At 33.1% G+C, this 20,362-nt stretch overlaps 4 protein-coding genes across 6 annotated transcripts; 2 read left to right on the forward strand and 2 right to left on the reverse strand.

Moving 5' to 3' along the window:
* Positions 1 to 8: 8 nt before the first annotated feature.
* LOC18586351 (elongation factor 1-alpha) lies at positions 9 to 2,456 on the reverse strand. Its single transcript, XM_007009689.3, has 3 exons — positions 2,338 to 2,456; positions 1,242 to 1,725; positions 9 to 1,135 (listed from the first exon to the last, which is right to left on the reverse strand). The coding sequence occupies exons 2-3, from the start codon at positions 1,701 to 1,703 to the stop codon at positions 248 to 250; spliced, it is 1,350 nt and encodes a 449-aa protein (XP_007009751.1). The 5' UTR covers positions 1,704 to 1,725; positions 2,338 to 2,456; the 3' UTR covers positions 9 to 247.
* A 291-nt stretch (positions 2,457 to 2,747) lies between these two features.
* Positions 2,748 to 9,306, forward strand: LOC18586352 (Noc2p family). Of its 3 annotated transcripts, none has more exons than XM_088802596.1 (15): positions 2,748 to 2,873; positions 2,970 to 3,102; positions 3,220 to 3,280; positions 3,760 to 3,865; positions 3,955 to 4,006; positions 4,091 to 4,197; positions 5,291 to 5,359; positions 5,967 to 6,497; positions 6,874 to 7,176; positions 7,349 to 7,672; positions 7,771 to 7,977; positions 8,305 to 8,394; positions 8,483 to 8,580; positions 8,783 to 8,981; positions 9,076 to 9,306. In XM_088802596.1, exons 2-14 carry the CDS (start codon positions 2,994 to 2,996, stop codon positions 8,937 to 8,939), a joined length of 2,214 nt encoding a protein of 737 aa, XP_088658722.1. In that variant the 5' UTR covers positions 2,748 to 2,873; positions 2,970 to 2,993; the 3' UTR covers positions 8,940 to 8,981; positions 9,076 to 9,306. The 3 variants fall into 3 exon arrangements, with proteins under 3 accessions (XP_088658722.1, XP_088658723.1, XP_007009753.3); XM_088802597.1 differs by having other exon boundaries at positions 8,783 to 8,975; XM_007009691.3 differs by having other exon boundaries at positions 8,783 to 9,306.
* Positions 9,307 to 9,886: 580 nt separating this feature from the next.
* On the reverse strand, positions 9,887 to 10,756 carry LOC18586353 (uncharacterized). The gene has a single exon (XM_018128790.2). The coding sequence runs from the start codon at positions 10,754 to 10,756 to the stop codon at positions 9,887 to 9,889; it is 870 nt and encodes a 289-aa protein (XP_017984279.2).
* A 6,549-nt stretch (positions 10,757 to 17,305) lies between these two features.
* Positions 17,306 to 20,128, forward strand: LOC18586354 (elongation factor 1-alpha-like). Its single transcript, XM_007009698.3, has 3 exons — positions 17,306 to 17,407; positions 18,278 to 18,759; positions 18,864 to 20,128. Exons 2-3 carry the CDS (start codon positions 18,298 to 18,300, stop codon positions 19,749 to 19,751), a joined length of 1,350 nt encoding a protein of 449 aa, XP_007009760.1. The 5' UTR covers positions 17,306 to 17,407; positions 18,278 to 18,297; the 3' UTR covers positions 19,752 to 20,128.
* The last annotated feature ends 234 nt before the right edge of the window (positions 20,129 to 20,362 follow it).

The raw sequence follows: 20,362 nt of genomic DNA on the forward strand, positions 1-20,362 counted from the left end.
AAACAAGATAAAAACTATGAAATAATAAATTAGTCTTAAGTCTCAACTCAAATAAAATTAAAAACACAAAATTATCAAGTCCGGGATGAAGTTACAAAACCTTAAGAAAAACATATAAAAATAATAAAAGATCTCGCCACCGTCTGTCAAGCACCCAGGTTTGCATCTGGATGCTCAACATAACCAACCTCGCAACTATGAGAATAAAATCGCACAATCCACAAGCAAAAACAGACAGAAGCAAGTTTCACTTGCCACCCTTCTTGGCAGCAGACTTGGTCACCTTGGCTCCACTTGGGTCCTTCTTCTCCACATTCTTGATGACACCAACAGCAACAGTCTGTCTCATGTCCCTCACAGCAAAACGCCCAAGTGGGGGGTACGCGGAGAAGGTTTCCACAACCATTGGCTTGGTGGGAACCATCTTAACCATACCAGCATCACCATTCTTCAAGAACTTGGGCTCCTTCTCAAGCTCCTTACCGGAACGCCTGTCAATCTTGGTCAAGAGCTCCGCAAACTTGACAGCAATGTGGCAGGTGTGGCAATCAAGAACTGGGGCATAACCGTTTCCAATCTGCCCAGGGTGGTTCATGATGATGACTTGGGAGGTGAAGTTGGCTGCCTCCTTGGCAGGATCATCCTTTGAGTTTGAGGCAACAAAACCACGCTTGAGATCCTTGACAGCAACATTCTTCACATTGAACCCAACATTGTCACCAGGAAGAGCCTCCTGAAGAGCCTCATGGTGCATTTCAACAGACTTAACTTCAGTGGTCAATCCGGAGGGCCCGAATGTAACAACCATACCAGGCTTGAGGACACCGGTTTCAACACGACCCACTGGAACAGTTCCAATACCTCCAATCTTGTACACATCCTGAAGTGGGAGACGGAGGGGCTTGTCAGAGGGTCTCTTGGGCTCGTTAATCTGGTCAAGAGCCTCAAGAAGTGTTGGACCCTTGTACCAGTCAAGGTTGGTGGACCTCTCAATCATGTTGTCACCCTCAAAACCAGAAATGGGGACGAAGGGAATCTTGTCAGGGTTGTATCCAACCTTCTTCAAGTATGAAGACACTTCCTTCACGATTTCATCATACCTTGCCTTTGAGTATTTGGGGGTTGTGGCATCCATCTGTCAAGGAAATAAATAGACATGTATTAGCTACAAAACCATTACATTATTACTAGGCAAACCAATTAGAAACTACTTAACTTAAAATATGAATGCAACAACTTACCTTGTTGCAGCAGCAAATCATTTGCTTCACACCAAGAGTGAAGGCAAGAAGAGCATGCTCACGGGTCTGTCCATCCTTGGAAATACCAGCTTCGAAACCTCCAGTGGTGGAGTCAATGATAAGGACAGCACAGTCAGCCTGAGAGGTACCAGTAATCATGTTCTTGATAAAGTCACGATGTCCAGGGGCATCAATAACAGTGCAGTAGTACTTGGTGGTCTCAAATTTCCACAAGGCAATATCAATGGTAATACCACGCTCACGCTCAGCCTTCAACTTGTCAAGCACCCAGGCATACTTGAATGACCTCTTGTTCATCTCAGCAGCCTCCTTCTCGAACCTTTCAATCACACGCTTGTCAATACCTCCAAGCTTGTAGATCAGGTGACCGGTGGTGGTTGACTTTCCAGAGTCGACATGGCCAATGACCACAATGTTAATGTGAACCTTTTCCTTACCCATAGCGACTTTTTAGCAGATAAAACTGCAAAGTAAAATATAAAATATATGATGATCAGCAAGTGAAATCTATACATACAACAAGCATAAAACAGATCTAACAAGCATATTCAAATATCCAACAAATGATGGCCTGCTTATCGAGTTCAATAAATCAAATCTCCCACTTAACAAAAATCGTTAAAACTAAATCACCAAACTACAATTCAAGATGGGTTTCATCGATCCATATTTTCAACATCTATTTTAGAAGAACCGTGAACAATTTTTTTTTCATATACTGCAATCTATCAACACAACAACATTAACCTTCGTTTCAACTAAATTCACATTATAGACCATTTTTTATCAACTATATATGAACAGATCTAAACTCAAGAAATTTCAAAAAAAAAACCTGAAAAACATAATCATATGTAATTGATTAAACAACTACTTAAAAATAAAACAACAACAAAATAAAGAATTACATACTGAAAATACATGAAAGGCAAATTTAAGTAACAGTAGATCTGAACAAGAAAATATCATATCATAATAGTCATAATAATAACCACATTAAACAGAGATCTAAGCATCGATTTAGAAGAAATTAACAAGATACTAACATGATCAAGAGTTCAAAAAAAATTCGAACCTTGAATTTCCCAAGCTTTATCAATCGGCAGGCGAGAGAAAGAGTTGAGTAATGAGAGAAAGCACTGAGGAAGTGTATTATATATAAAACCCTAGTGGAGATTAGGGTTTCTCGTTCTGCCGTTAGATTAGATTCTTCCAAATTTCAATCTACGGTTAAAATTCCGCCACGTGGAGTCCAACATGACCTGAGTGCAAAATTACCATGCTACCCATTACGTTTGCCAGACTGTCTTCAAACTCTACCGTTCACTTCGCAAAACCCTAGTGATGTTGGACCGTCGGATTTTCATCCAACGGTTGTGAAGAAGAGAAGTCCGTTGACTCTCTGGCTTATAGATGTGGGCGCCTGGCGGCTTGCTAGTGACTATAAAAGCCCACTTATTTCTCAAAATTACAAAAACCTCCCCTAAATGTTTTAAATTTAAAAATCGCCCCCCTATTATCTTTCCGTTTTACTCAAAATCCCCAAAACAACGAAACAAATAGAAAAAAAAAACCTCCAAAAAAAAAACAAAGAAGCCGCCATTGTTGCAGGTTCAAAAACCTCTCTCTTTCATTATTATACTGAGTTAAATCGATAATATTGTAAATAATTACTAATTTGCATGATTGTCTTGGTTTTTTTCTTAGGATTTTTGCGCAGTAGTTAGAGAAATGGGGAAATTAGGAAAAAAGGCGAGGAAATTTGCGAAGAAGAATCTTCAATCTGTGTTGAAAAGAAAGCGGAAGTTGAAATCTATGTTCAAAAAGAAAGGTTCTAAAAGTAAGGATTTTTGAGGGATTTTTTTTAGTTTAATTTGTGGTTGTTCACTTGTTCTTGAAAGTGTAAATGTAATTAAATTTTGCTATTGGCAACTCACTGTGTTGAAAATTTTTCTAGGAGATGAGCAGGATGAAGCTGAAAACCTCCAAGAAGAGCAAATAAGCAAGTCTAATGGAAGGTAAGAAGATTTTTGAAAACAATGTAATGATATTGCATTACGTATTTAAAAATAAGGCCTTGTTTGGTTTTCACTATTGCTACATGGCTATTCTTTTTGCTTCTGAAAGTACTTTTGGATATGAAAGCAAACAAAATATTTCTGAATAATTGAAATTTTAACTTTTGTGAACAACAGAATAATTATTTAATTTTTAATTTTTAATTTTTATATAGAACCATTATGTTTCCATATATGTTATAATTTTGTTTCTTTCTTCATTTTTCGTTAAATATAATTGCATTTTAGCAGCTTTTGGAGGAAATTGAAAGAAAGTAGCAAAGGTATCAATCAACGTAGTTTAAAAAGAATTTTATTGGTTATAATCCTCAATTTCATTTGTTTTCTCTCCTTTTGTTTTTTAGTTTTTGTTTCGAATAGTGTTTCAGTGTCAATATGCAATGTTGTTCCTTTACTGAACATTTAAAATATGTTTCCAGAGACTTGGAAAGTGAAAATATAGAGGATGCTGCGCTTGATGCGGTGTTTAGTGATGAGAGCGATGTGGTTGAAGATGATTCAGAGAGTGATGGATATTTATCTGAGGTTTTGAAATAGAAAATTCCTGAAAAACCTTTTGTTGGCTTTCAGGGTTGATAAAGTTTCTGATATTGGTATTTGAATTCAATGATCAGGACTCGGGCTGTGCATATTTGGATGGAAATGGAAGTGAGAGCAATCAAGATGGTGAGTACATTATAAAGAGTTGTTTTTATATGCAATTCCTTCCTTTTGCTAATATTTCTGATAGATTTACATATGCTTTTGTAGATATGAATGTAGACAACATTGGTGCCAGTGAGTTATCGGTACAGAACAGGGAAATTCTTTTAGAACTTGCAGGGAAAAGGAAAAAATTGAAGAGGCTGGAGAAAAAGGTAGTTATGTATTAGGGCTGTCAAACTGCTGATTTTTGGGGTTTACCTAATGTTTTGAGAGTCAATAATTGATTCCTTCTCAACCAGCTAGGAGTTCCACACAAATTTCACGCTGGCATACTAAAAAATGAAATAACTGTTGGGGCTACATGTCCTCTTGTAGTACTTCTATTCATTCACGTTCTCACCTTATTATGTAAGCAGTTTGAATACATATAAGATAGGCTTAACATCCAATATCTGTGTAAAGTCACTCATTCTTATGGTACATTTATAAGTTGCTGTGCTTCAAAAGTATACTTACTGGAGGAGAGCTTTGTAAGTTCAGTAACTATAGATTGATGTGTCTGATCTCTTTAATTGTGAATTTGGTGCACAGGTCACCTCTTTTCTCTTATTTTGTTTGATTAATCAGAAAATTTGTTGGCTTGCATTTTATATCAATTTGGGGATTTATTGATGCCATTTATAATGTTTCAGATTACTACAACAGTTTGGCAATCTGTCTTATTTTAGAAATCTGGATACTTTAATTGTTTTTGAAAAACCATTGTACCATTTTGCCACAATTGTTTGTACTATATTTGGTGTTATTCCAGGAATCAAATTCCATTTACTGTGACTAGGTTGCTCTTTAGTGTAACTCGATGAATCGATGACCAAATTCATCTGGACCTTTTACATTCAACTAATTGTACTACTGAGTTTTTCTCAGAACTCTAGGCACCATTGTTTTCCGTATGTGCATGTGCATTATTGTTACACATGGAACATGTGAAGACAGGCATTGAGCAATATATTTTGTGCTATGTGTTTGAAACCACAATCTGATTGGGTTCTATGTAAAATTCAATAATGAAAGAAATTTGGATCTGGACTTTTTGTTTAATGCATGTTTCTAGGTATTGGCCTCAAATCAAGACTATGATATATTCGATTGGTCTTTGAAATTCTCTTTCTTTCCCCTTTTAATTTGATTTTATTTATCCTATTTTATACCAAGCTGTAGCCTGTAAGTTTCTTGTTACTTAAAGTGAACACATAGTTTCTATCATATTTACTTAATTGAGCATTTCTGCTTTGTAAATTTCAGGACCCTGAATTTTCTAAGTTTCTGGAAAGCTATGAGAATGGCCTTGAAAAATTGAGGGATGAGGAGAATGTAAGTTATTTAGTTTGTCTATTTTCCTTTTAACTGGTTGACAGGATAAATGATTATGCAGGAAAATACGTCAGTTTTTTTTTTATTCTCTAATTCCTTTTATTGTCTGCTCTTGATTGGCATTCCATTGCTTGCCCTATATATGTGTGAATAAGTCTACACGGTCACTAAGGAGGCCATAAGAAAGAACATATAAGTTTTTTAATTTTGATCAATTTTTCTGCATCCAAAGTTTACAAATTTGTAAGTCTAGTGGGGTGAAACCAACAACTTATAATAATAATTTCAACTTTGCTTAGTGCAGATTAAAACAAAAAAAAAATCATACCATGAAGATCAGATACTCAGATATATGAGAGAAAGGAAATATATTGTTGTTATGTGCTTTTTTCTTCTTCTTTTTTTTTTTTTGGCTAAGATATTATGGTTATATGCTAATAAACTATGTTAAAGAATTATAAACTCATGATCATCCGTGAGTATTTCAAAAAATAAAAAACAAAAACAAAAATAAGCAGTGGAATTTTTTTATTCCTCCTTTTAACCCTTTTTTTGTCCATTTAATGGCAATGCCTTCGTGATTTTTTTATATAATTTTTTATAACAGTTTTCAGATGAGGACAATACTAGTGATGATGGCACACAAAATCCCAGTAAAGGCAGTGCAATTTTAAGTAAAGACAAGTTGTTGACTAGCTCTGCCCTTAATACTTTGTGCCAACTAGTCAGAGAGCAGCGTAGTATATCTGCACTTACTAGTTTATTAAATGGGTATCGAGCTGCATGCCATTGTGGAACCGAACCATCTGGTCTTCTTGATGTTGACTCATGCTGTGGACTTCAAGATAGCAAAACTTTTTCCAAGATTTTAATCTTCATGCTTCAGGAGGCTGATAATATTTTTCGAGGAATGCTAGGAATATCATGTTCTAGTTGCAAAAAGGAGACCATTTTGGAGTTGAAGAATACTTTGAAATGGAAAACTATGAAGCCGCTGATCAAGTCTTATTTGAGAAGTACACTATTTCTCCTGAATCAAGTTACTGACTCTGAGATACTTGCATTCTCCTTGGTTCAACTCAGAGCGTCTATAATATTTTTTGCTGCTTTTCGTCCATTGCTGCACAGACTGATCAAGGTATTTTAATCTCTGGGATATGACACTTGAAAAAATATATATATTTAATGGTCAGTTTTATGATAGGAATTTTAGGATATGATAGAGGAATGTTAATATTGTCTTATATTAGTGTTTTTACTATTCAGTTGGTATATGAGGTTATATATTTCCATGGGTTATGTACCCAATGTCTTAATTGGTAATATATCTGGAAATTCAGAAAATGCATGAGATGAGAAATCTTAAACTCTTGCTATATCCATCTCTTTTTTCACTAATGGTTCTGTTTTTTCTTTTTTTTCTTTCTTTATGTGTTCATCTCGTACTTTCATACCATAGAAATAAATCTTTTTTTTCGTGTGTGCTGAGCAGTAAATCTTTTAATTGATTACAGATTGCAGTTCATTTGTGGGTAACAGGTGAAGGGTGTCTTGCCTCACATTCTTTCCTAGTCATAAAACATGTGGCTTCTGTGTTTCGCTCAGATTGCTTCAACTCATGCTTGATTAAAACGTACAAGGCCTTCATTGGTCACTGCAAATTTGTAGATCCAGTTTCATCCAAACATATACAATTTCTCCGCAATTCCTTTATTGAGCTATGCTCTCAAGATGTGCCAAACTCATCTAGCAAGGCAATGGTTTGCGTTGAGCAACTTGCTAAGATTCTGCAGATGGGTCTACGCGCAAAGAAGAAGGTATGTGATGCACATGTCTTTGCTGTTTCATTTAACTCAGTCAGACTGGATTGACATTACTTCATCGCTCCTTAAATTAGATGCCTATGGATGTATGTAGTTCATTATGACTTTGATGTTATTAGCATGGTCAAGTTTTTAATGGTGCTTGTTTGTCATTGCTTGCATGCAGGAAGCGGTCAAAAGGATATGCAGTTGGCAGTATACAAACTGCATTGATCTCTGGGTTTCATTTATATCAGCAAACATACAAGATTATGATCTTAAGCCATTGTTATACACAATCATTCAGATTATAAATGGGGTAGCTGTCTTATTTCCTGGACCAAGATATTTGCCTCTAAGACTTAAATGCATTCAGTGGCTGAATAACCTTTCTAGTTCAAGTGGGGTTTTCATCCCTGTTGCATCGTTTGCTCTGGATATCTTGGAATATAAAACTGGCAAGGACAATGGGAAACCTGGAAAAGATTTCAACTTCTCTTCAAGTGTGAAGGTTATTGATTGTTTATTTTATTACTATGTATTGAAATGTCTTTTGGGCACAGCATCTATGTATTTCTGCTATTACTAATGTGGATTTTTATGGTGCAGTTGCCAAAACATTGGTTAAAATCTCGGAACTTTCAGGAAAAGTGTGTGTCTTCTGTCATTGAATTACTCGCAATGCACTTTGCTCAGTGGAGCTATCATATAACTTTTCCTGAGCTGGCTACTATTCCCCTCATCCGCCTAAGGAAGTTTAATGAGACAACAACCATTGAAAGTTTCCGGCGTGTGGTGAAGCGTTTTATTGATCAGGTAAGATTTTTATAATGTTTGTAGTTGTGTTTTTGCTGGACCAGATCTGCCTTATCAGTGTCAGGATAGATAGGAATACAAGAACGTAGCCTCCCCCTCTCCACCCCACCCCCCCCCCCAAAAAAAAAATGCTGCCTTTTAACTCATGCTATGATGATTTTGGCAGTCATCTGCTAGCAATATAGATTGATAGGAATTAGGAAGTAAGATTTGTCATTGTGCAGTGCACTTTTGAAAAAATGAAAATTGTACAAACAACCTTGAAAAAGAAAAATAAAATGGAAAAGAGGAAAAATTACAAAAGTTTTTTCTTTTCTGGTGTTGTAGGTGGAGCAGAACATTGAATTTGTACAGCGGAAGAGAGATGAGGTGGCATTTTCACCGAAAGATCATCAATCTGTTGAATCATTTCTGCAGGTTTGCATTCTTCGTTTAAATTATACATACATTTTGTAGAATTATAATGAAGTGAATTTTCTGAACTTCATAAATGGTTGACATGCAGTTTGAAAAGTCCAGTGCTAATACTCGATTTACGCAATATTACAAGAGTATCATGGAGAAGGCTGCTTCCAGGAATCTGGTTATGAATCAGAAGATAAGGTGCCATTATTTCTGTGTGACTTGACTCTGATCTTACATTGCTTTGGGTTGGGGGTGGGTTAGGAGGAATTTCTAATTCTGATAAAGTCCAAGTTACTATTATTTATCGACATTGCAATATCATTGAAGAGCATAAAAAATTATGCTGAAACTATAGTATCTTGCTGCATTTAGAGCTAACCTGAAGTTATTATAACTGCAGTTCCATGCTACAAAAGAAATCAAAAAGAAAAAAACAACTGCTTCCAAACAACACTCTCCATGGGGGTGCTAATAATGAAGTTTTGGAGGAAAGAAAAGTAGATTTGTCGATTGACGATGGAAGAGATGGAAAAAGGGTGAAGAAAAGAAAAACCTAAGAGTGATACTTTGTTATTGCCTCTTCTTACCAATTTGTAAGAGTAAGAAAACCTGTGAATTATTAATTCCTTCTCATTTTATTGATCAATTATTGCATGTAGCCTAAGGCTTCTATATTTCTATTTTGTAAAGCAGAAATGCAAAGGAAATTTTTGTTTAGAGCCGGCAAAAGTTAGGTTTGAACATCAAGTCAAACAGGTTTTGAATGTGACATTAGTTAAAGAGAGAATCTAATCTCGGATTATCTGTTAGTTTAGATTCTTCTGTTGGTTTCTTTGTATAATCGATCCATAATGGAAGACAACAATGATTGGAACCTACTTAGTTATTGATTTATGGTTTGGTAGTTGGTTACTTGGTGTTTAAGTTGGAGGAGATGCCCCTTGCTTATCACATTGCTGATTAATTTGATGTCTTTATGAATATGCTTTCGGTTGCTAAAGCAGGACATGTAAAGCACTAAAGCAAAATTAGGTTGACTCATGTTTCTTTTTTAATATAACAGTAGTAGGTTGCAGGATGCATGTGGAGCACATGAAAACATGTGCATGCATACTGCCCCTTTTATTCAACAGAAGCAAAGCTTTCTTTTTTTTGTATTTATGGCTTTTGGGAAAGGATTTGTTATACATTTAGAATTTCACTCTAATGGATCAATGTTTTTTGAGGTCGATTTAGAACGATAAAACCTCTTACGTCTGTGTATAAGATAATAATCCGAGATCTTGTATTCATAGATAAAGAATATTGCTTTTGTTTTTGTTGTTGAAATTGAGGGAAATAGGTGAAAAAAGAAATACCCAGAGATTGAAAAATTGGAAAAATGAAGGATTGAATTTAATTTCATGGTAATATTTTATTCTTAAAAGAGAAGAAATAAAGAATTACATCCTATTATACCACCCCTAGACTACTTGAACCACACACGTGTGAAATAACAAGAAGCTCACACATGTGGAATGCAACTATAGGAAGCCTGAACTACAGCTGCATTTGTATGCTTATTGTTACACCCTAAAACCTTGAGCAACCTCCACAAACCCTTGGCTGATCTCCTCCGTTCCTTATTACACTTGGCGTTTTCCGGTTGGCCGTCCGGTTGAAGCTTCATTGCCTTACTCTTCCTGCTTTGCCTCATCTTCATGTCCTTAAGCTCAATCTCCATTGGAAACCTTCCCACTCCAAATGCAAACAGATACCATCTTGACTTGACAGGAGTTTCTATTACGGATACTTTCTTAACAGAGAAATCGAACTTATCATCACCCAATTTCTTACTATTTTTGGACCCTTCAGCTGGCAGCGACAAAGACTTGTTGAAACTCTTCCTTTGTGATGCTTTTGCTGGTGCTGATGATGAAGAAGAAGGAGGAAATGTTCTTGACTTGTTGAACGACAGTGAAGTTTTCCATGGAAACAAGCAGCTGGTACTGTTCGTGGTTCCATTTTCTGGCTTGATCACTTTGCTTTCCAGCCTCTGGGGTTTGTCTTCAATGGACTGTTGTTGGCCTCTGTAAGGAATGAGTTTCCCACAGAAGATGATGTTGTTACCTTGATAATTACTCGAGGCTGCTGCTGCTGCAGCAGGAATATCTTCAGTACTGAAGAACTCAAACAAATCCTGATGTTGATGATCAGATGATGATGATGAAGAATTCCTATGGTACTGATCACCATTCCAATATTCACTAGCATCACTGCTTATCACAAGATCACAAAGAGACAGTGTTTCTTCAGCTTCATCACCAAATTCCTGCCAGGAATCATTGTTCTGCTGCAAAGTTTCCAGGCCAGGGTTCAACTCCTGAGCACCCATTGGAAAGAAAGAGCTAATTTTGATGAAAAAAAAAAAAAAGAAGTTGGGGTTTATTTTGAGGTTAGGAGACCCAGTTCAAAGACACATATCTATATATCTAATTTTGATGGCTTCTAGAGGAATAAAATAAATAAATATTAAAAAAGGAAGGTGAGAAGATGATCCTTTCTTGAGTTAGACTTCTAGATGTTGGCTTTTTCTAGATGCACCCCCTTTTCTTAGGCTTCACTTTCCAACATGAATTTCTCTTTCTTTTCCTTCTTTCTTTTTTCTTTTTCAGTTTTGTCTTTTATTTTTTTCTTTCTTTTTGTAGGTGTCTTTAAGAAAAAAAAAAGGGGCATTCAACTTTAGTATGAAAAAGAAAAAGGAAAAAAATAAAACTTTATGGATGTGAAGGGTCTAAATTGGTTAATTGTTCAAACCTTTTTATTAACAAAAAAAGGTTTGAATTATGTGATTTTTTTTTATTAACTACTTTCTTAACTGAATAAAGAATGAGTAAAATGGAATATTGATATTAAGATAGTGAAATAATGTTGAAATAATTAGACAATGAAAGATGTGGCTTATTTAATTGGTTTAAGCTTGAACTATTTAGGAAAAATTTAAATAAATTATTATTATTTTTATTAGGTTCAATTGAGTATTTGTATTTTTATTTTGAATTAAATAAATAGATTTATAAGAAAGGGGAGAGTTACAGCTTCCAAATTTCAAGCCAAACATTATATTAAAAAAAAAAAGAACTAGACAATGGAATAAATGAATGCCAAACAAATTTGGAGAATAAATAGAAGCTTGGTATGCTATTACTTACTAGTTACTATTAACCATCCAATTTTTATCAATTAATTTTTGTTTTAAATTGTAAAATTTTGATTATATTTGATTTAGTTGTTTATATTCTTTAAAAATTCAAAATACTAAGAAGGAGATAAATTATTAGATTGAACCGATCTTAACGTTAATGTCCTTTTAGATATCAAATTTAATTGAACCAATCAAAATTAAAACTTTAAACTAACGAGTTTAAGTAACCAACAAGAAATCTAAAGTGGAATCAAGACCTTCGAATCTTCTTCATCCTTGCTCCAATCATGAATGGAGAGAAAGTGTAGAGAAAATTTTAAAATCGATGGTGAATTAATTACTCTATTAATTACCTTTTGTTTCAAATTGTAACATTTTGAGATTGTTTTTTTGTTGAAAACTTTGGTTAAATTTGACTTAATTGTCTATACGTTTTGAATATAAAAATGTCAATAAATTAATGAATCTTAAATTAAATAATTAAAAAAAATGGAGAAAGCAATGGCCTTCCAGAGTGGAGAGGATTTTCAAAATGCACCTTTGTGGTTGATATTTCCAAGTAAAACGGGGCCCACAAATTTACGCGTTGGACTTTTTCTCTGGCCAGGTAAATAAATAATAAAAGTATAAAAAAAAATACAGTGTAATTTCGAATCTAATTGGTTTAATATCATTTATGTCAAACATTTTTACTATTTGACATGATTAATGTTCAGATATATCTTTGAAATAATGAATTTGGACAAAAAATTTCCTTTTCAAAATAAAATTGAAATTTGGTGCATAACCTTATAATTAAGCACACAACAAAGCAAAAAAGAAAGAGAGAGAAAATAAGAATTTTTTATTTAAATGACATAATATTTTGAATTTTTTTTAAAAAAATTAAATTAAGTTTTATATTTTTGTTTTGATATAGTTAACAATTGACTAAGTGTTATTAGTCAATATCTGTCATTCTTACGTCCAAGTGAAGTTTAACGTTAATGATAAAATATCACGTAATTATTATCATTATGTCACGTTATTATTTAATACAATATCGACTTGTTAACATGTCATATTAACATCGCGTAACATAAAATAAAAAGTAACAATTTAACTAATGATAATTAGTCAATCTCAATTATAAAGACTTATTTAAATCGAAATAAAAATATAAGAGTTTTGTTGAATGTAATAAAAAATAATAATTTATTTGATTTTTTTTTGATAATTTGTGAATTTTTTAACTATACATAATATTTAAAAAAAATTAAATTATTTAAAAAATTTTAAATAAATCTTTATATTTTTATTACATTTAATCAAGTTCTTATACTTTTATTTTGAATCAAACAAGTCATTATACTTTTTATTTTGACTCAAATAAACTCTTATAATTAATTATTGATTTAATTAAAATGTCATTTATTATTCTATGTAGTATAGTGTTACCGTAACATATTAACCTATCATAATTCATAATTAATAATAACGTAACATATATATATATTATAATTAATTTTGAACCAAAAAAATTAAATTTTGTAGTAATTTTCTTCTACTATCCAAAATTCACGGGGGAGATTGCTCCAAAACATCGTTATCAAATAAAAACATGTAAATTCAAACAAATTATAACCCTTACAGAAAGTTAGCAGTCAATTCAATTGAATACTTCAAATTTTGATGTTAATGGTAGTGATTGTAATTAATCATGCAATAATTAATTCTAATTAGTTGTCTTTATTAATCATTAATTCAAACATAAAACTCGTTCAAAGCTCTCTTCTTTTTTTTTTCTTGCTTTTTCCTCCTTCCTAATGTCCAAACAGCTTTGAAAATTAACTATAACTGAAGAGGAAAATGACTCGATTAAGTACCAATTCAACTTGAAATTTTCAACTTCTATTTTCTATCAAGTTGAAAAAATATACTAAAGAATTTCAAAAAGTCTTTAGATTCAATTTTTTTTTTCTACAAATTCGTCAGATTGTTTACTAATTTTCAACTTATTTTTTACGTAGTCCTCCATGAATTGGAGACCAAGGAAAAACACACTTACTCGTAGAACAACAAAGAAATGCGACCATTGACTTTGAAATTAGATTTTACATTACCAACCTAAACTTGCTTTGTTAGCAGTGTTTTAAACAAAAATATCGGAATTGAAATCATGGTTTTAGACGGGAGGGGGATCGAGATTCAAAATGAATTTAATTACATTTAATAAAAAAGGTTTAAATTTATTACTCACTCGGGATGACAGATCAAATTTATTACTCATTTGAAAACGGTGCAGTTTTTCCGTTGTACTTTTAATTTGAATAAAAGAGTGTCAAAATTTAAAATATTTTATACAATATTGTTTTATATCCTCAAATCATATTCTTTTATTATTTTTTTAATAAAATTAAAAAAAATGACATAGTAACTAAAAAAAAGCCTTTAATCTATTTATGAAAATTCAAATAAATATTTTTTCTTTTATTGTATTCGATGACCTCTTTATATTTTTATTTTAGATCAAATAGGTTTTATAATTAATGATTAATTAAATATCAATTGTCTTTAATTAGTTAAAACATCACTTGTCATACATTTATGTCGTGTGGTGTTAACTTATCATAATTAATAGTGACATAACATGTTTATGTGGCATAATCACGTGATCACATGGTGTTTTTCACCTTTCACACGTCAGTACCACATGGCATAATGACAAATAATATTTTGATTAATTATCATTAATTAAAGTCTATTTAGTTCAAAATAAAAATATAAAAACTTAATTGAGTGTACTGTTTTTTTTTTTTGAATAATTTAAGAATTTTTTAAGCATTATACTTAAATGAGACATGTATTCTAAAGTGGTGTGCTCCTAGTCAAAAATGTAAGATGAAAATTTACTAATATTTCCAATTTTTCCCTTTTTAATTTTACTAATTTTGTCCTCTTTCTCTTTTTTTTTTTCTTCACTAGAAGCTGATTAATCATCAATATTGACTGCTAATATTGTGTACGTTAATGCTTTGCAAGTCAAGAATCCTTGGCCTCGTGCTTTACACTTCAAAAATGTTAAACATGCTTTTGGATTTATTTAGCTGTTACAATTTGAACATACCTGTTGTTAGGCAAGAGTTGTTAGGATTTGCAGGCCACCCTAAATCCAGAGGACTTTTTTTTTTTTTTTTTTCTTTAGTGATTTTGTACTTTTAAATCGAGTTTTTTTATAATACGGGTTATAAATTCCATTTGCATTTTTCGTGATTTTAATTTTCTCGCATGATATCTTTGTGTTTTTTTTTTTTTTAATTTGCATACTATGTGAAAAACTTTTATTTCCATAAAGGGTTATAAAATTATCCTTAAATTTAAACAAATAAGTTAACTTTGAATTGAGAATATTTGATAATTTTATCAGCCAAAATTAATAACTTAATCTCATGTAAGAACAGAAATTATACTTATTTGAGAAGAAAAAATATTCACAAAGTGCAAATTGGATAAAAAAAAACATAAAATATCGTGTGAAAAAAAATTAAAATCACAAGAAAATATAGATAAAATTTACTCTTTTTAATATAAAATTCAACATTTATTCCCTAACATAATTTTTTACCCATTTTTTAGTGAATTAAAAACTAAAAATAACATATAAACAAAATTTTAACTTAAACATAAAAAACATTAGAAAATTCTTTGTATCCAATCATTTTCCCAGGGCTAATTAGTCCCAAAATCCAAATCCTTATAATCGGAGAAGAAAAACATCACATCGTTTCGTACACTCCAAGCACAAATTTTTGGTTTCAAGTAAACACAGACCAGTAAACACGTAAATTTGACTTTGGGGTAATTGGTCAGCTCTATGGTTTTCAATGTTGGAATGTTGAAATATTTGCTTTTTGTTGAAATTATTTTGTTTTTGGACAATTGAAACTCATCCCAATCTATTAATTCATAGTGGCATAATGCTCTAATAAGTCTCTAAATTATTTAAAAATATTTTTTAATATTTTTAAATTTTAAAATTAATATTAAATCTAAAATCAATTGATGATAAAATTATTTTATTTTTGAATAATTGAAGTTTAAATGTCTATTAATTGAAATTTGATCATAATCATTTTTTTTCGAAATGATTGATGATACATTGTAAAATAACTATTTTTGTTCTCTTTTTCTCGTGCTTAATCTCAAAATCACGTAAAATAATCGTCGAGATATATGATCAAAATAAAACAAAACTTGAACCATTAATCTAAAATTCCAAGTTCATTATAAACTTAATTTATATTAAACACAATTTGGTAAATATACATTTACATTATAATATAGATAAGTGAACGCCGTAAAAAATCACACTTTTATCGCCGGGATGGGATTATTTCTTACAGTAAAAACCGTGGGTATTTACTGATAGATTATCGACGACATGTTGAAGAGTAATTCACAACGGAATTTATCGACAAAATTTCACTGCATTTCAAGATCGTTCAATCTCAACCGGACACCTACCTGAAAACAAAAAACAAACCAAAGCCACTCTCATTACGACGCGTGAATCACACTTTCGCAATCTAAAACGTCCGTTTAAACCACATGCGTCAAAAACTGATCCACCCATTGGCAGATAAACATTAGAAAAGGGCACTTTATGAAACATAAAGTAACGGACGCTATGCCAAACCTCGTACCAGGCCCCCACAAAGCTAGTAAAACTAATATAATTTCAATTTCATAATATTTATTAATCTTTAATATTTATGATATAATAATTCAAAGTTTAGTACATTTTATATAAAATTTAAAAACCTAACTCCAAAAATACAGAGAATAAATAAATAAAATTATTTAAAAATAATTAAATAAAAAATAATTCACTAGGTCTAGTTTTTTTTAAAAGTTTAGTTTCAATTCTTTGGGTCGAGAAGAACTTTTTGAGCATTTATATAAGAACTGGGCCCAATAATGGTGGGCCATGCTTATGGCCCACCCACCATGAATAAAGAAAAGTTTTTCTTTCAAAAAGAAAGACAAGAACCTTGTTTGGTCGTTCTCAAGTCCAATCGAGTTTAAATTTTGTAATATTTAAGTATTTTATTAAATTTTAAATATTTACTTAATTTAATTTAAATATTAATTGAGTTCAATTTTGAACTCTTTATATGAATTAATTGTATAATCAAACTTAATCGAATTCAATGTGAATAATTTAAATATTTTTTAACTCAAACTCAAAAATAAAAAATAAATGAAAAAAATTCAATTGAATTGAAATCTCGATTTTCTAACATACTTTAATTCAAAATATTTTTTTAATTTTTTAATATTTATAATTCGATTCATTCATTATCGAGTTAGATTGCTTTCGCTGTTAAATTGAGTTCGAATTTTGTAATCCTAGGCCCGAGTCCTTTACAAGTTTTATTGTTTTTAAAAAAAAAATTTCAATATTATATAAATTTATAATAAAAGTTTTTTAATACTTAACTTTCACGACATTCCCGGACAATCCAATCTGTCCCTGACCCGCACCGGAAACCTTAAGTGAACCAAATCTCATTCTCATTTCAACGCGTCCAGTTCACTTTCCCAATAAAAAAAGTCCGTTTAAATCACTCGATTCTTCACGCACGTGTCAAACGGAGCTACCCCCCAGCTAAGTAACTGAAGGATACATCTGGCAAAACAAAATTTGAAGAAGGGTATTTTAGGAAACATAGTATGGTGGCAAAAACTGATGATATAAAGGAACGTGAGGCTCAGTCGAAACCCTATCACTTACTCTCTCTTAATATAGCTTTCTTGCTTAGCCGCTAGGGTTTTAGCGTCAAGTCTCTCACCTTTTCAAAGGTTCGATCTTCAGATCCTCAATTTTAATTTTTTTTTAGTTCCTTTTCATCGATTAATTCATTTATTTTTCTTTTTTCCCGATTTGAATTCTCTGGAGTCGTTGTTTTGCTGTTTAAAGATCTTATTTTTTCACTTATATTATAATTGCGAAGATCTGTTTGCTGATTTTTGCCTTTTTTTTTCGATGAGATTGCTTTTTTTTTGCTTTAAATTTGTTTTAGTTTTTATTCTGTTGTATTATTATTATTTTGTTAGTCGATTTTTTCTAATGATGATTCGAAGATCTGGTTGCTTTTTTAAGAGGAATTGTTGTTTTATTATAGATATCTGTTGGAACATATGAGAATTATGAGTATTATGTGAAGTAGAATGAAGCTAAACGGGTGGATTTGTGCTATTTTTGTTGTTTCTTAAAATATTAAGAGAAATTTGTTTTAGGATTTTGTTGTGCAATTAAGTTATTTTTTGAGACAAAAGTCTATGATTTAATCATTCTATGTCTTTTGCTTTAAATTATGAGACTTTAAGTAAGTGTATATGTTTGGTTTTATCTGGGTTGTGTCTTATTTTGCATGATAGATGTTTCATATGTGAAATCATAGTAGATTGAAAACGGGCAAATGAATGAAATGCAACATCAGTTTTGGTATCAATAAGCTGTATTATGTGTTTGTTTGTTTTCAAACATACTTAGTTTTTTTCTTATCTTTACATATGTGCTTTTTGGATTTTACTTTTGAATGTGGAAAGCAAGTAGTTAAACCAATCAATACACTAGATGTTGCCTGTTTATTGCTTTTTTGACGGTTCTTTTTGCTGTTTAAATATATAAAGGATTCTGGTTTAATTTTTTTATTTATGTTGGTCCAGCTCCAGGCTAATACTACAAAATGGGTAAGGAAAAGGTTCACATTAACATTGTGGTTATTGGCCATGTTGACTCTGGAAAGTCGACCACCACCGGTCACCTGATTTACAAGCTTGGAGGTATTGACAAGCGTGTGATTGAGAGGTTCGAGAAGGAAGCTGCTGAAATGAACAAGAGGTCATTTAAGTATGCCTGGGTGCTTGACAAGTTGAAAGCTGAGCGTGAGCGTGGTATTACCATTGATATTGCCTTGTGGAAGTTCGAGACCACCAAGTACTACTGCACTGTCATTGATGCCCCTGGACATCGTGACTTTATCAAGAACATGATTACTGGTACCTCTCAGGCTGACTGTGCTGTCCTTATCATTGACTCCACCACTGGAGGTTTTGAAGCTGGTATTTCTAAGGATGGACAGACCCGTGAGCATGCTCTCCTTGCCTTCACTCTTGGTGTGAGGCAAATGATTTGCTGTTGCAACAAGGTAAGTTATTGCATTCATAATTTGAAGTTAAAGTAGTTTCTAATTGGTTTGTCTAGTGATAATGTAATGCATTTGTAGCTAATATATATCTATTTCCTCAACAGATGGATGCCACAACCCCCAAATACTCAAAGGCAAGGTATGATGAAATCGTGAAGGAAGTTTCTTCATACTTGAAGAAGGTCGGATACAACCCTGACAAGATTCCCTTTGTCCCCATTTCTGGTTTTGAGGGTGACAACATGATTGAGAGGTCCACCAACCTTGACTGGTACAAGGGTCCAACTCTTCTTGAGGCTCTTGACCAGATTAATGAGCCCAAGAGACCCTCTGACAAGCCCCTCCGTCTCCCACTTCAGGATGTGTACAAGATTGGAGGTATTGGAACTGTCCCAGTGGGTCGTGTTGAAACCGGTATGCTCAAGCCTGGTATGGTTGTTACATTCGGTCCCTCTGGATTGACCACTGAAGTTAAGTCTGTTGAGATGCACCACGAGGCTCTTCAGGAGGCTCTTCCTGGTGACAATGTTGGGTTCAATGTGAAGAACGTTGCTGTCAAGGATCTCAAGCGTGGTTTTGTTGCCTCAAACTCAAAGGATGATCCTGCCAAGGAGGCAGCCAACTTCACCTCCCAAGTCATCATCATGAACCACCCAGGGCAGATTGGAAATGGTTATGCCCCTGTTCTTGATTGCCACACCTCCCACATTGCTGTCAAGTTTGCTGAGCTCTTGACCAAGATTGACAGGCGTTCTGGTAAGGAGCTTGAGAAGGAGCCCAAGTTCTTGAAGAATGGTGATTCTGGTATGGTTAAGATGGTTCCCACCAAGCCTATGGTTGTGGAAACCTTCTCTGAGTACCCCCCACTGGGGCGATTTGCTGTGAGGGACATGAGACAGACTGTTGCTGTTGGTGTCATCAAGAATGTGGAGAAGAAGGACCCAACTGGAGCCAAGGTGACCAAGTCTGCTGCCAAGAAGGGTGGCAAGTGAACCGTGCAGGTTTTGGCTGATTCAGCTAAAGTCTATCATGGTTCCTACAATAAAGAGTTGGTTCTTGTTAGTGGGTCCATCATTGGGCATTTAATTACTTGTTTTGATGGCTATAGTTTTAAGTTATCACCGTCATGTCGAGGAAATTGTTCACAGAACTGGGTTCTTGATAGGCGGTGGCGAGGTTTTATTGTCTGTCTGAGTCCGTAGTGTGTCTTATTTGCTGTTGTCTTATGAGTTGAAAACATTAAAAGGTGTCTTTTTTCTGTGTTGCTATTTTGCACCATAACCAGCTCAGGAGTTTTAGGTCTGTTCCTGAGCTCCTTGAATGTTTATCAAACATTTTATATCATCTAAACTTGTGTGTTTTCCTGTTATGATTTTGCCATCTTTTTTTTACCTTATTAAATTGATGTAGTGCAGTACTTAGCTCTCTTGTATCCTTTATCTGCAAATTGAGCAAATTGATTTTAAAAGGTCTTGCTGCTCAAATCATCAGGGCCAGTCAACAGTTTTTTTTATCTGTTCATAAGTTCATCCATAAACTGGTCCGGAGATGTACCCCTTCGAGCTTTCTCTACTCGCTGAGTGAAAGCTGCTGATTGACAAGT

This window comes from Theobroma cacao, chromosome 10, assembly GCF_053813885.1.
Source record: "Theobroma cacao isolate CCN51 chromosome 10, ASM5381388v1, whole genome shotgun sequence".
NCBI classification, from domain to species: domain Eukaryota; kingdom Viridiplantae; phylum Streptophyta; class Magnoliopsida; order Malvales; family Malvaceae; genus Theobroma; species Theobroma cacao.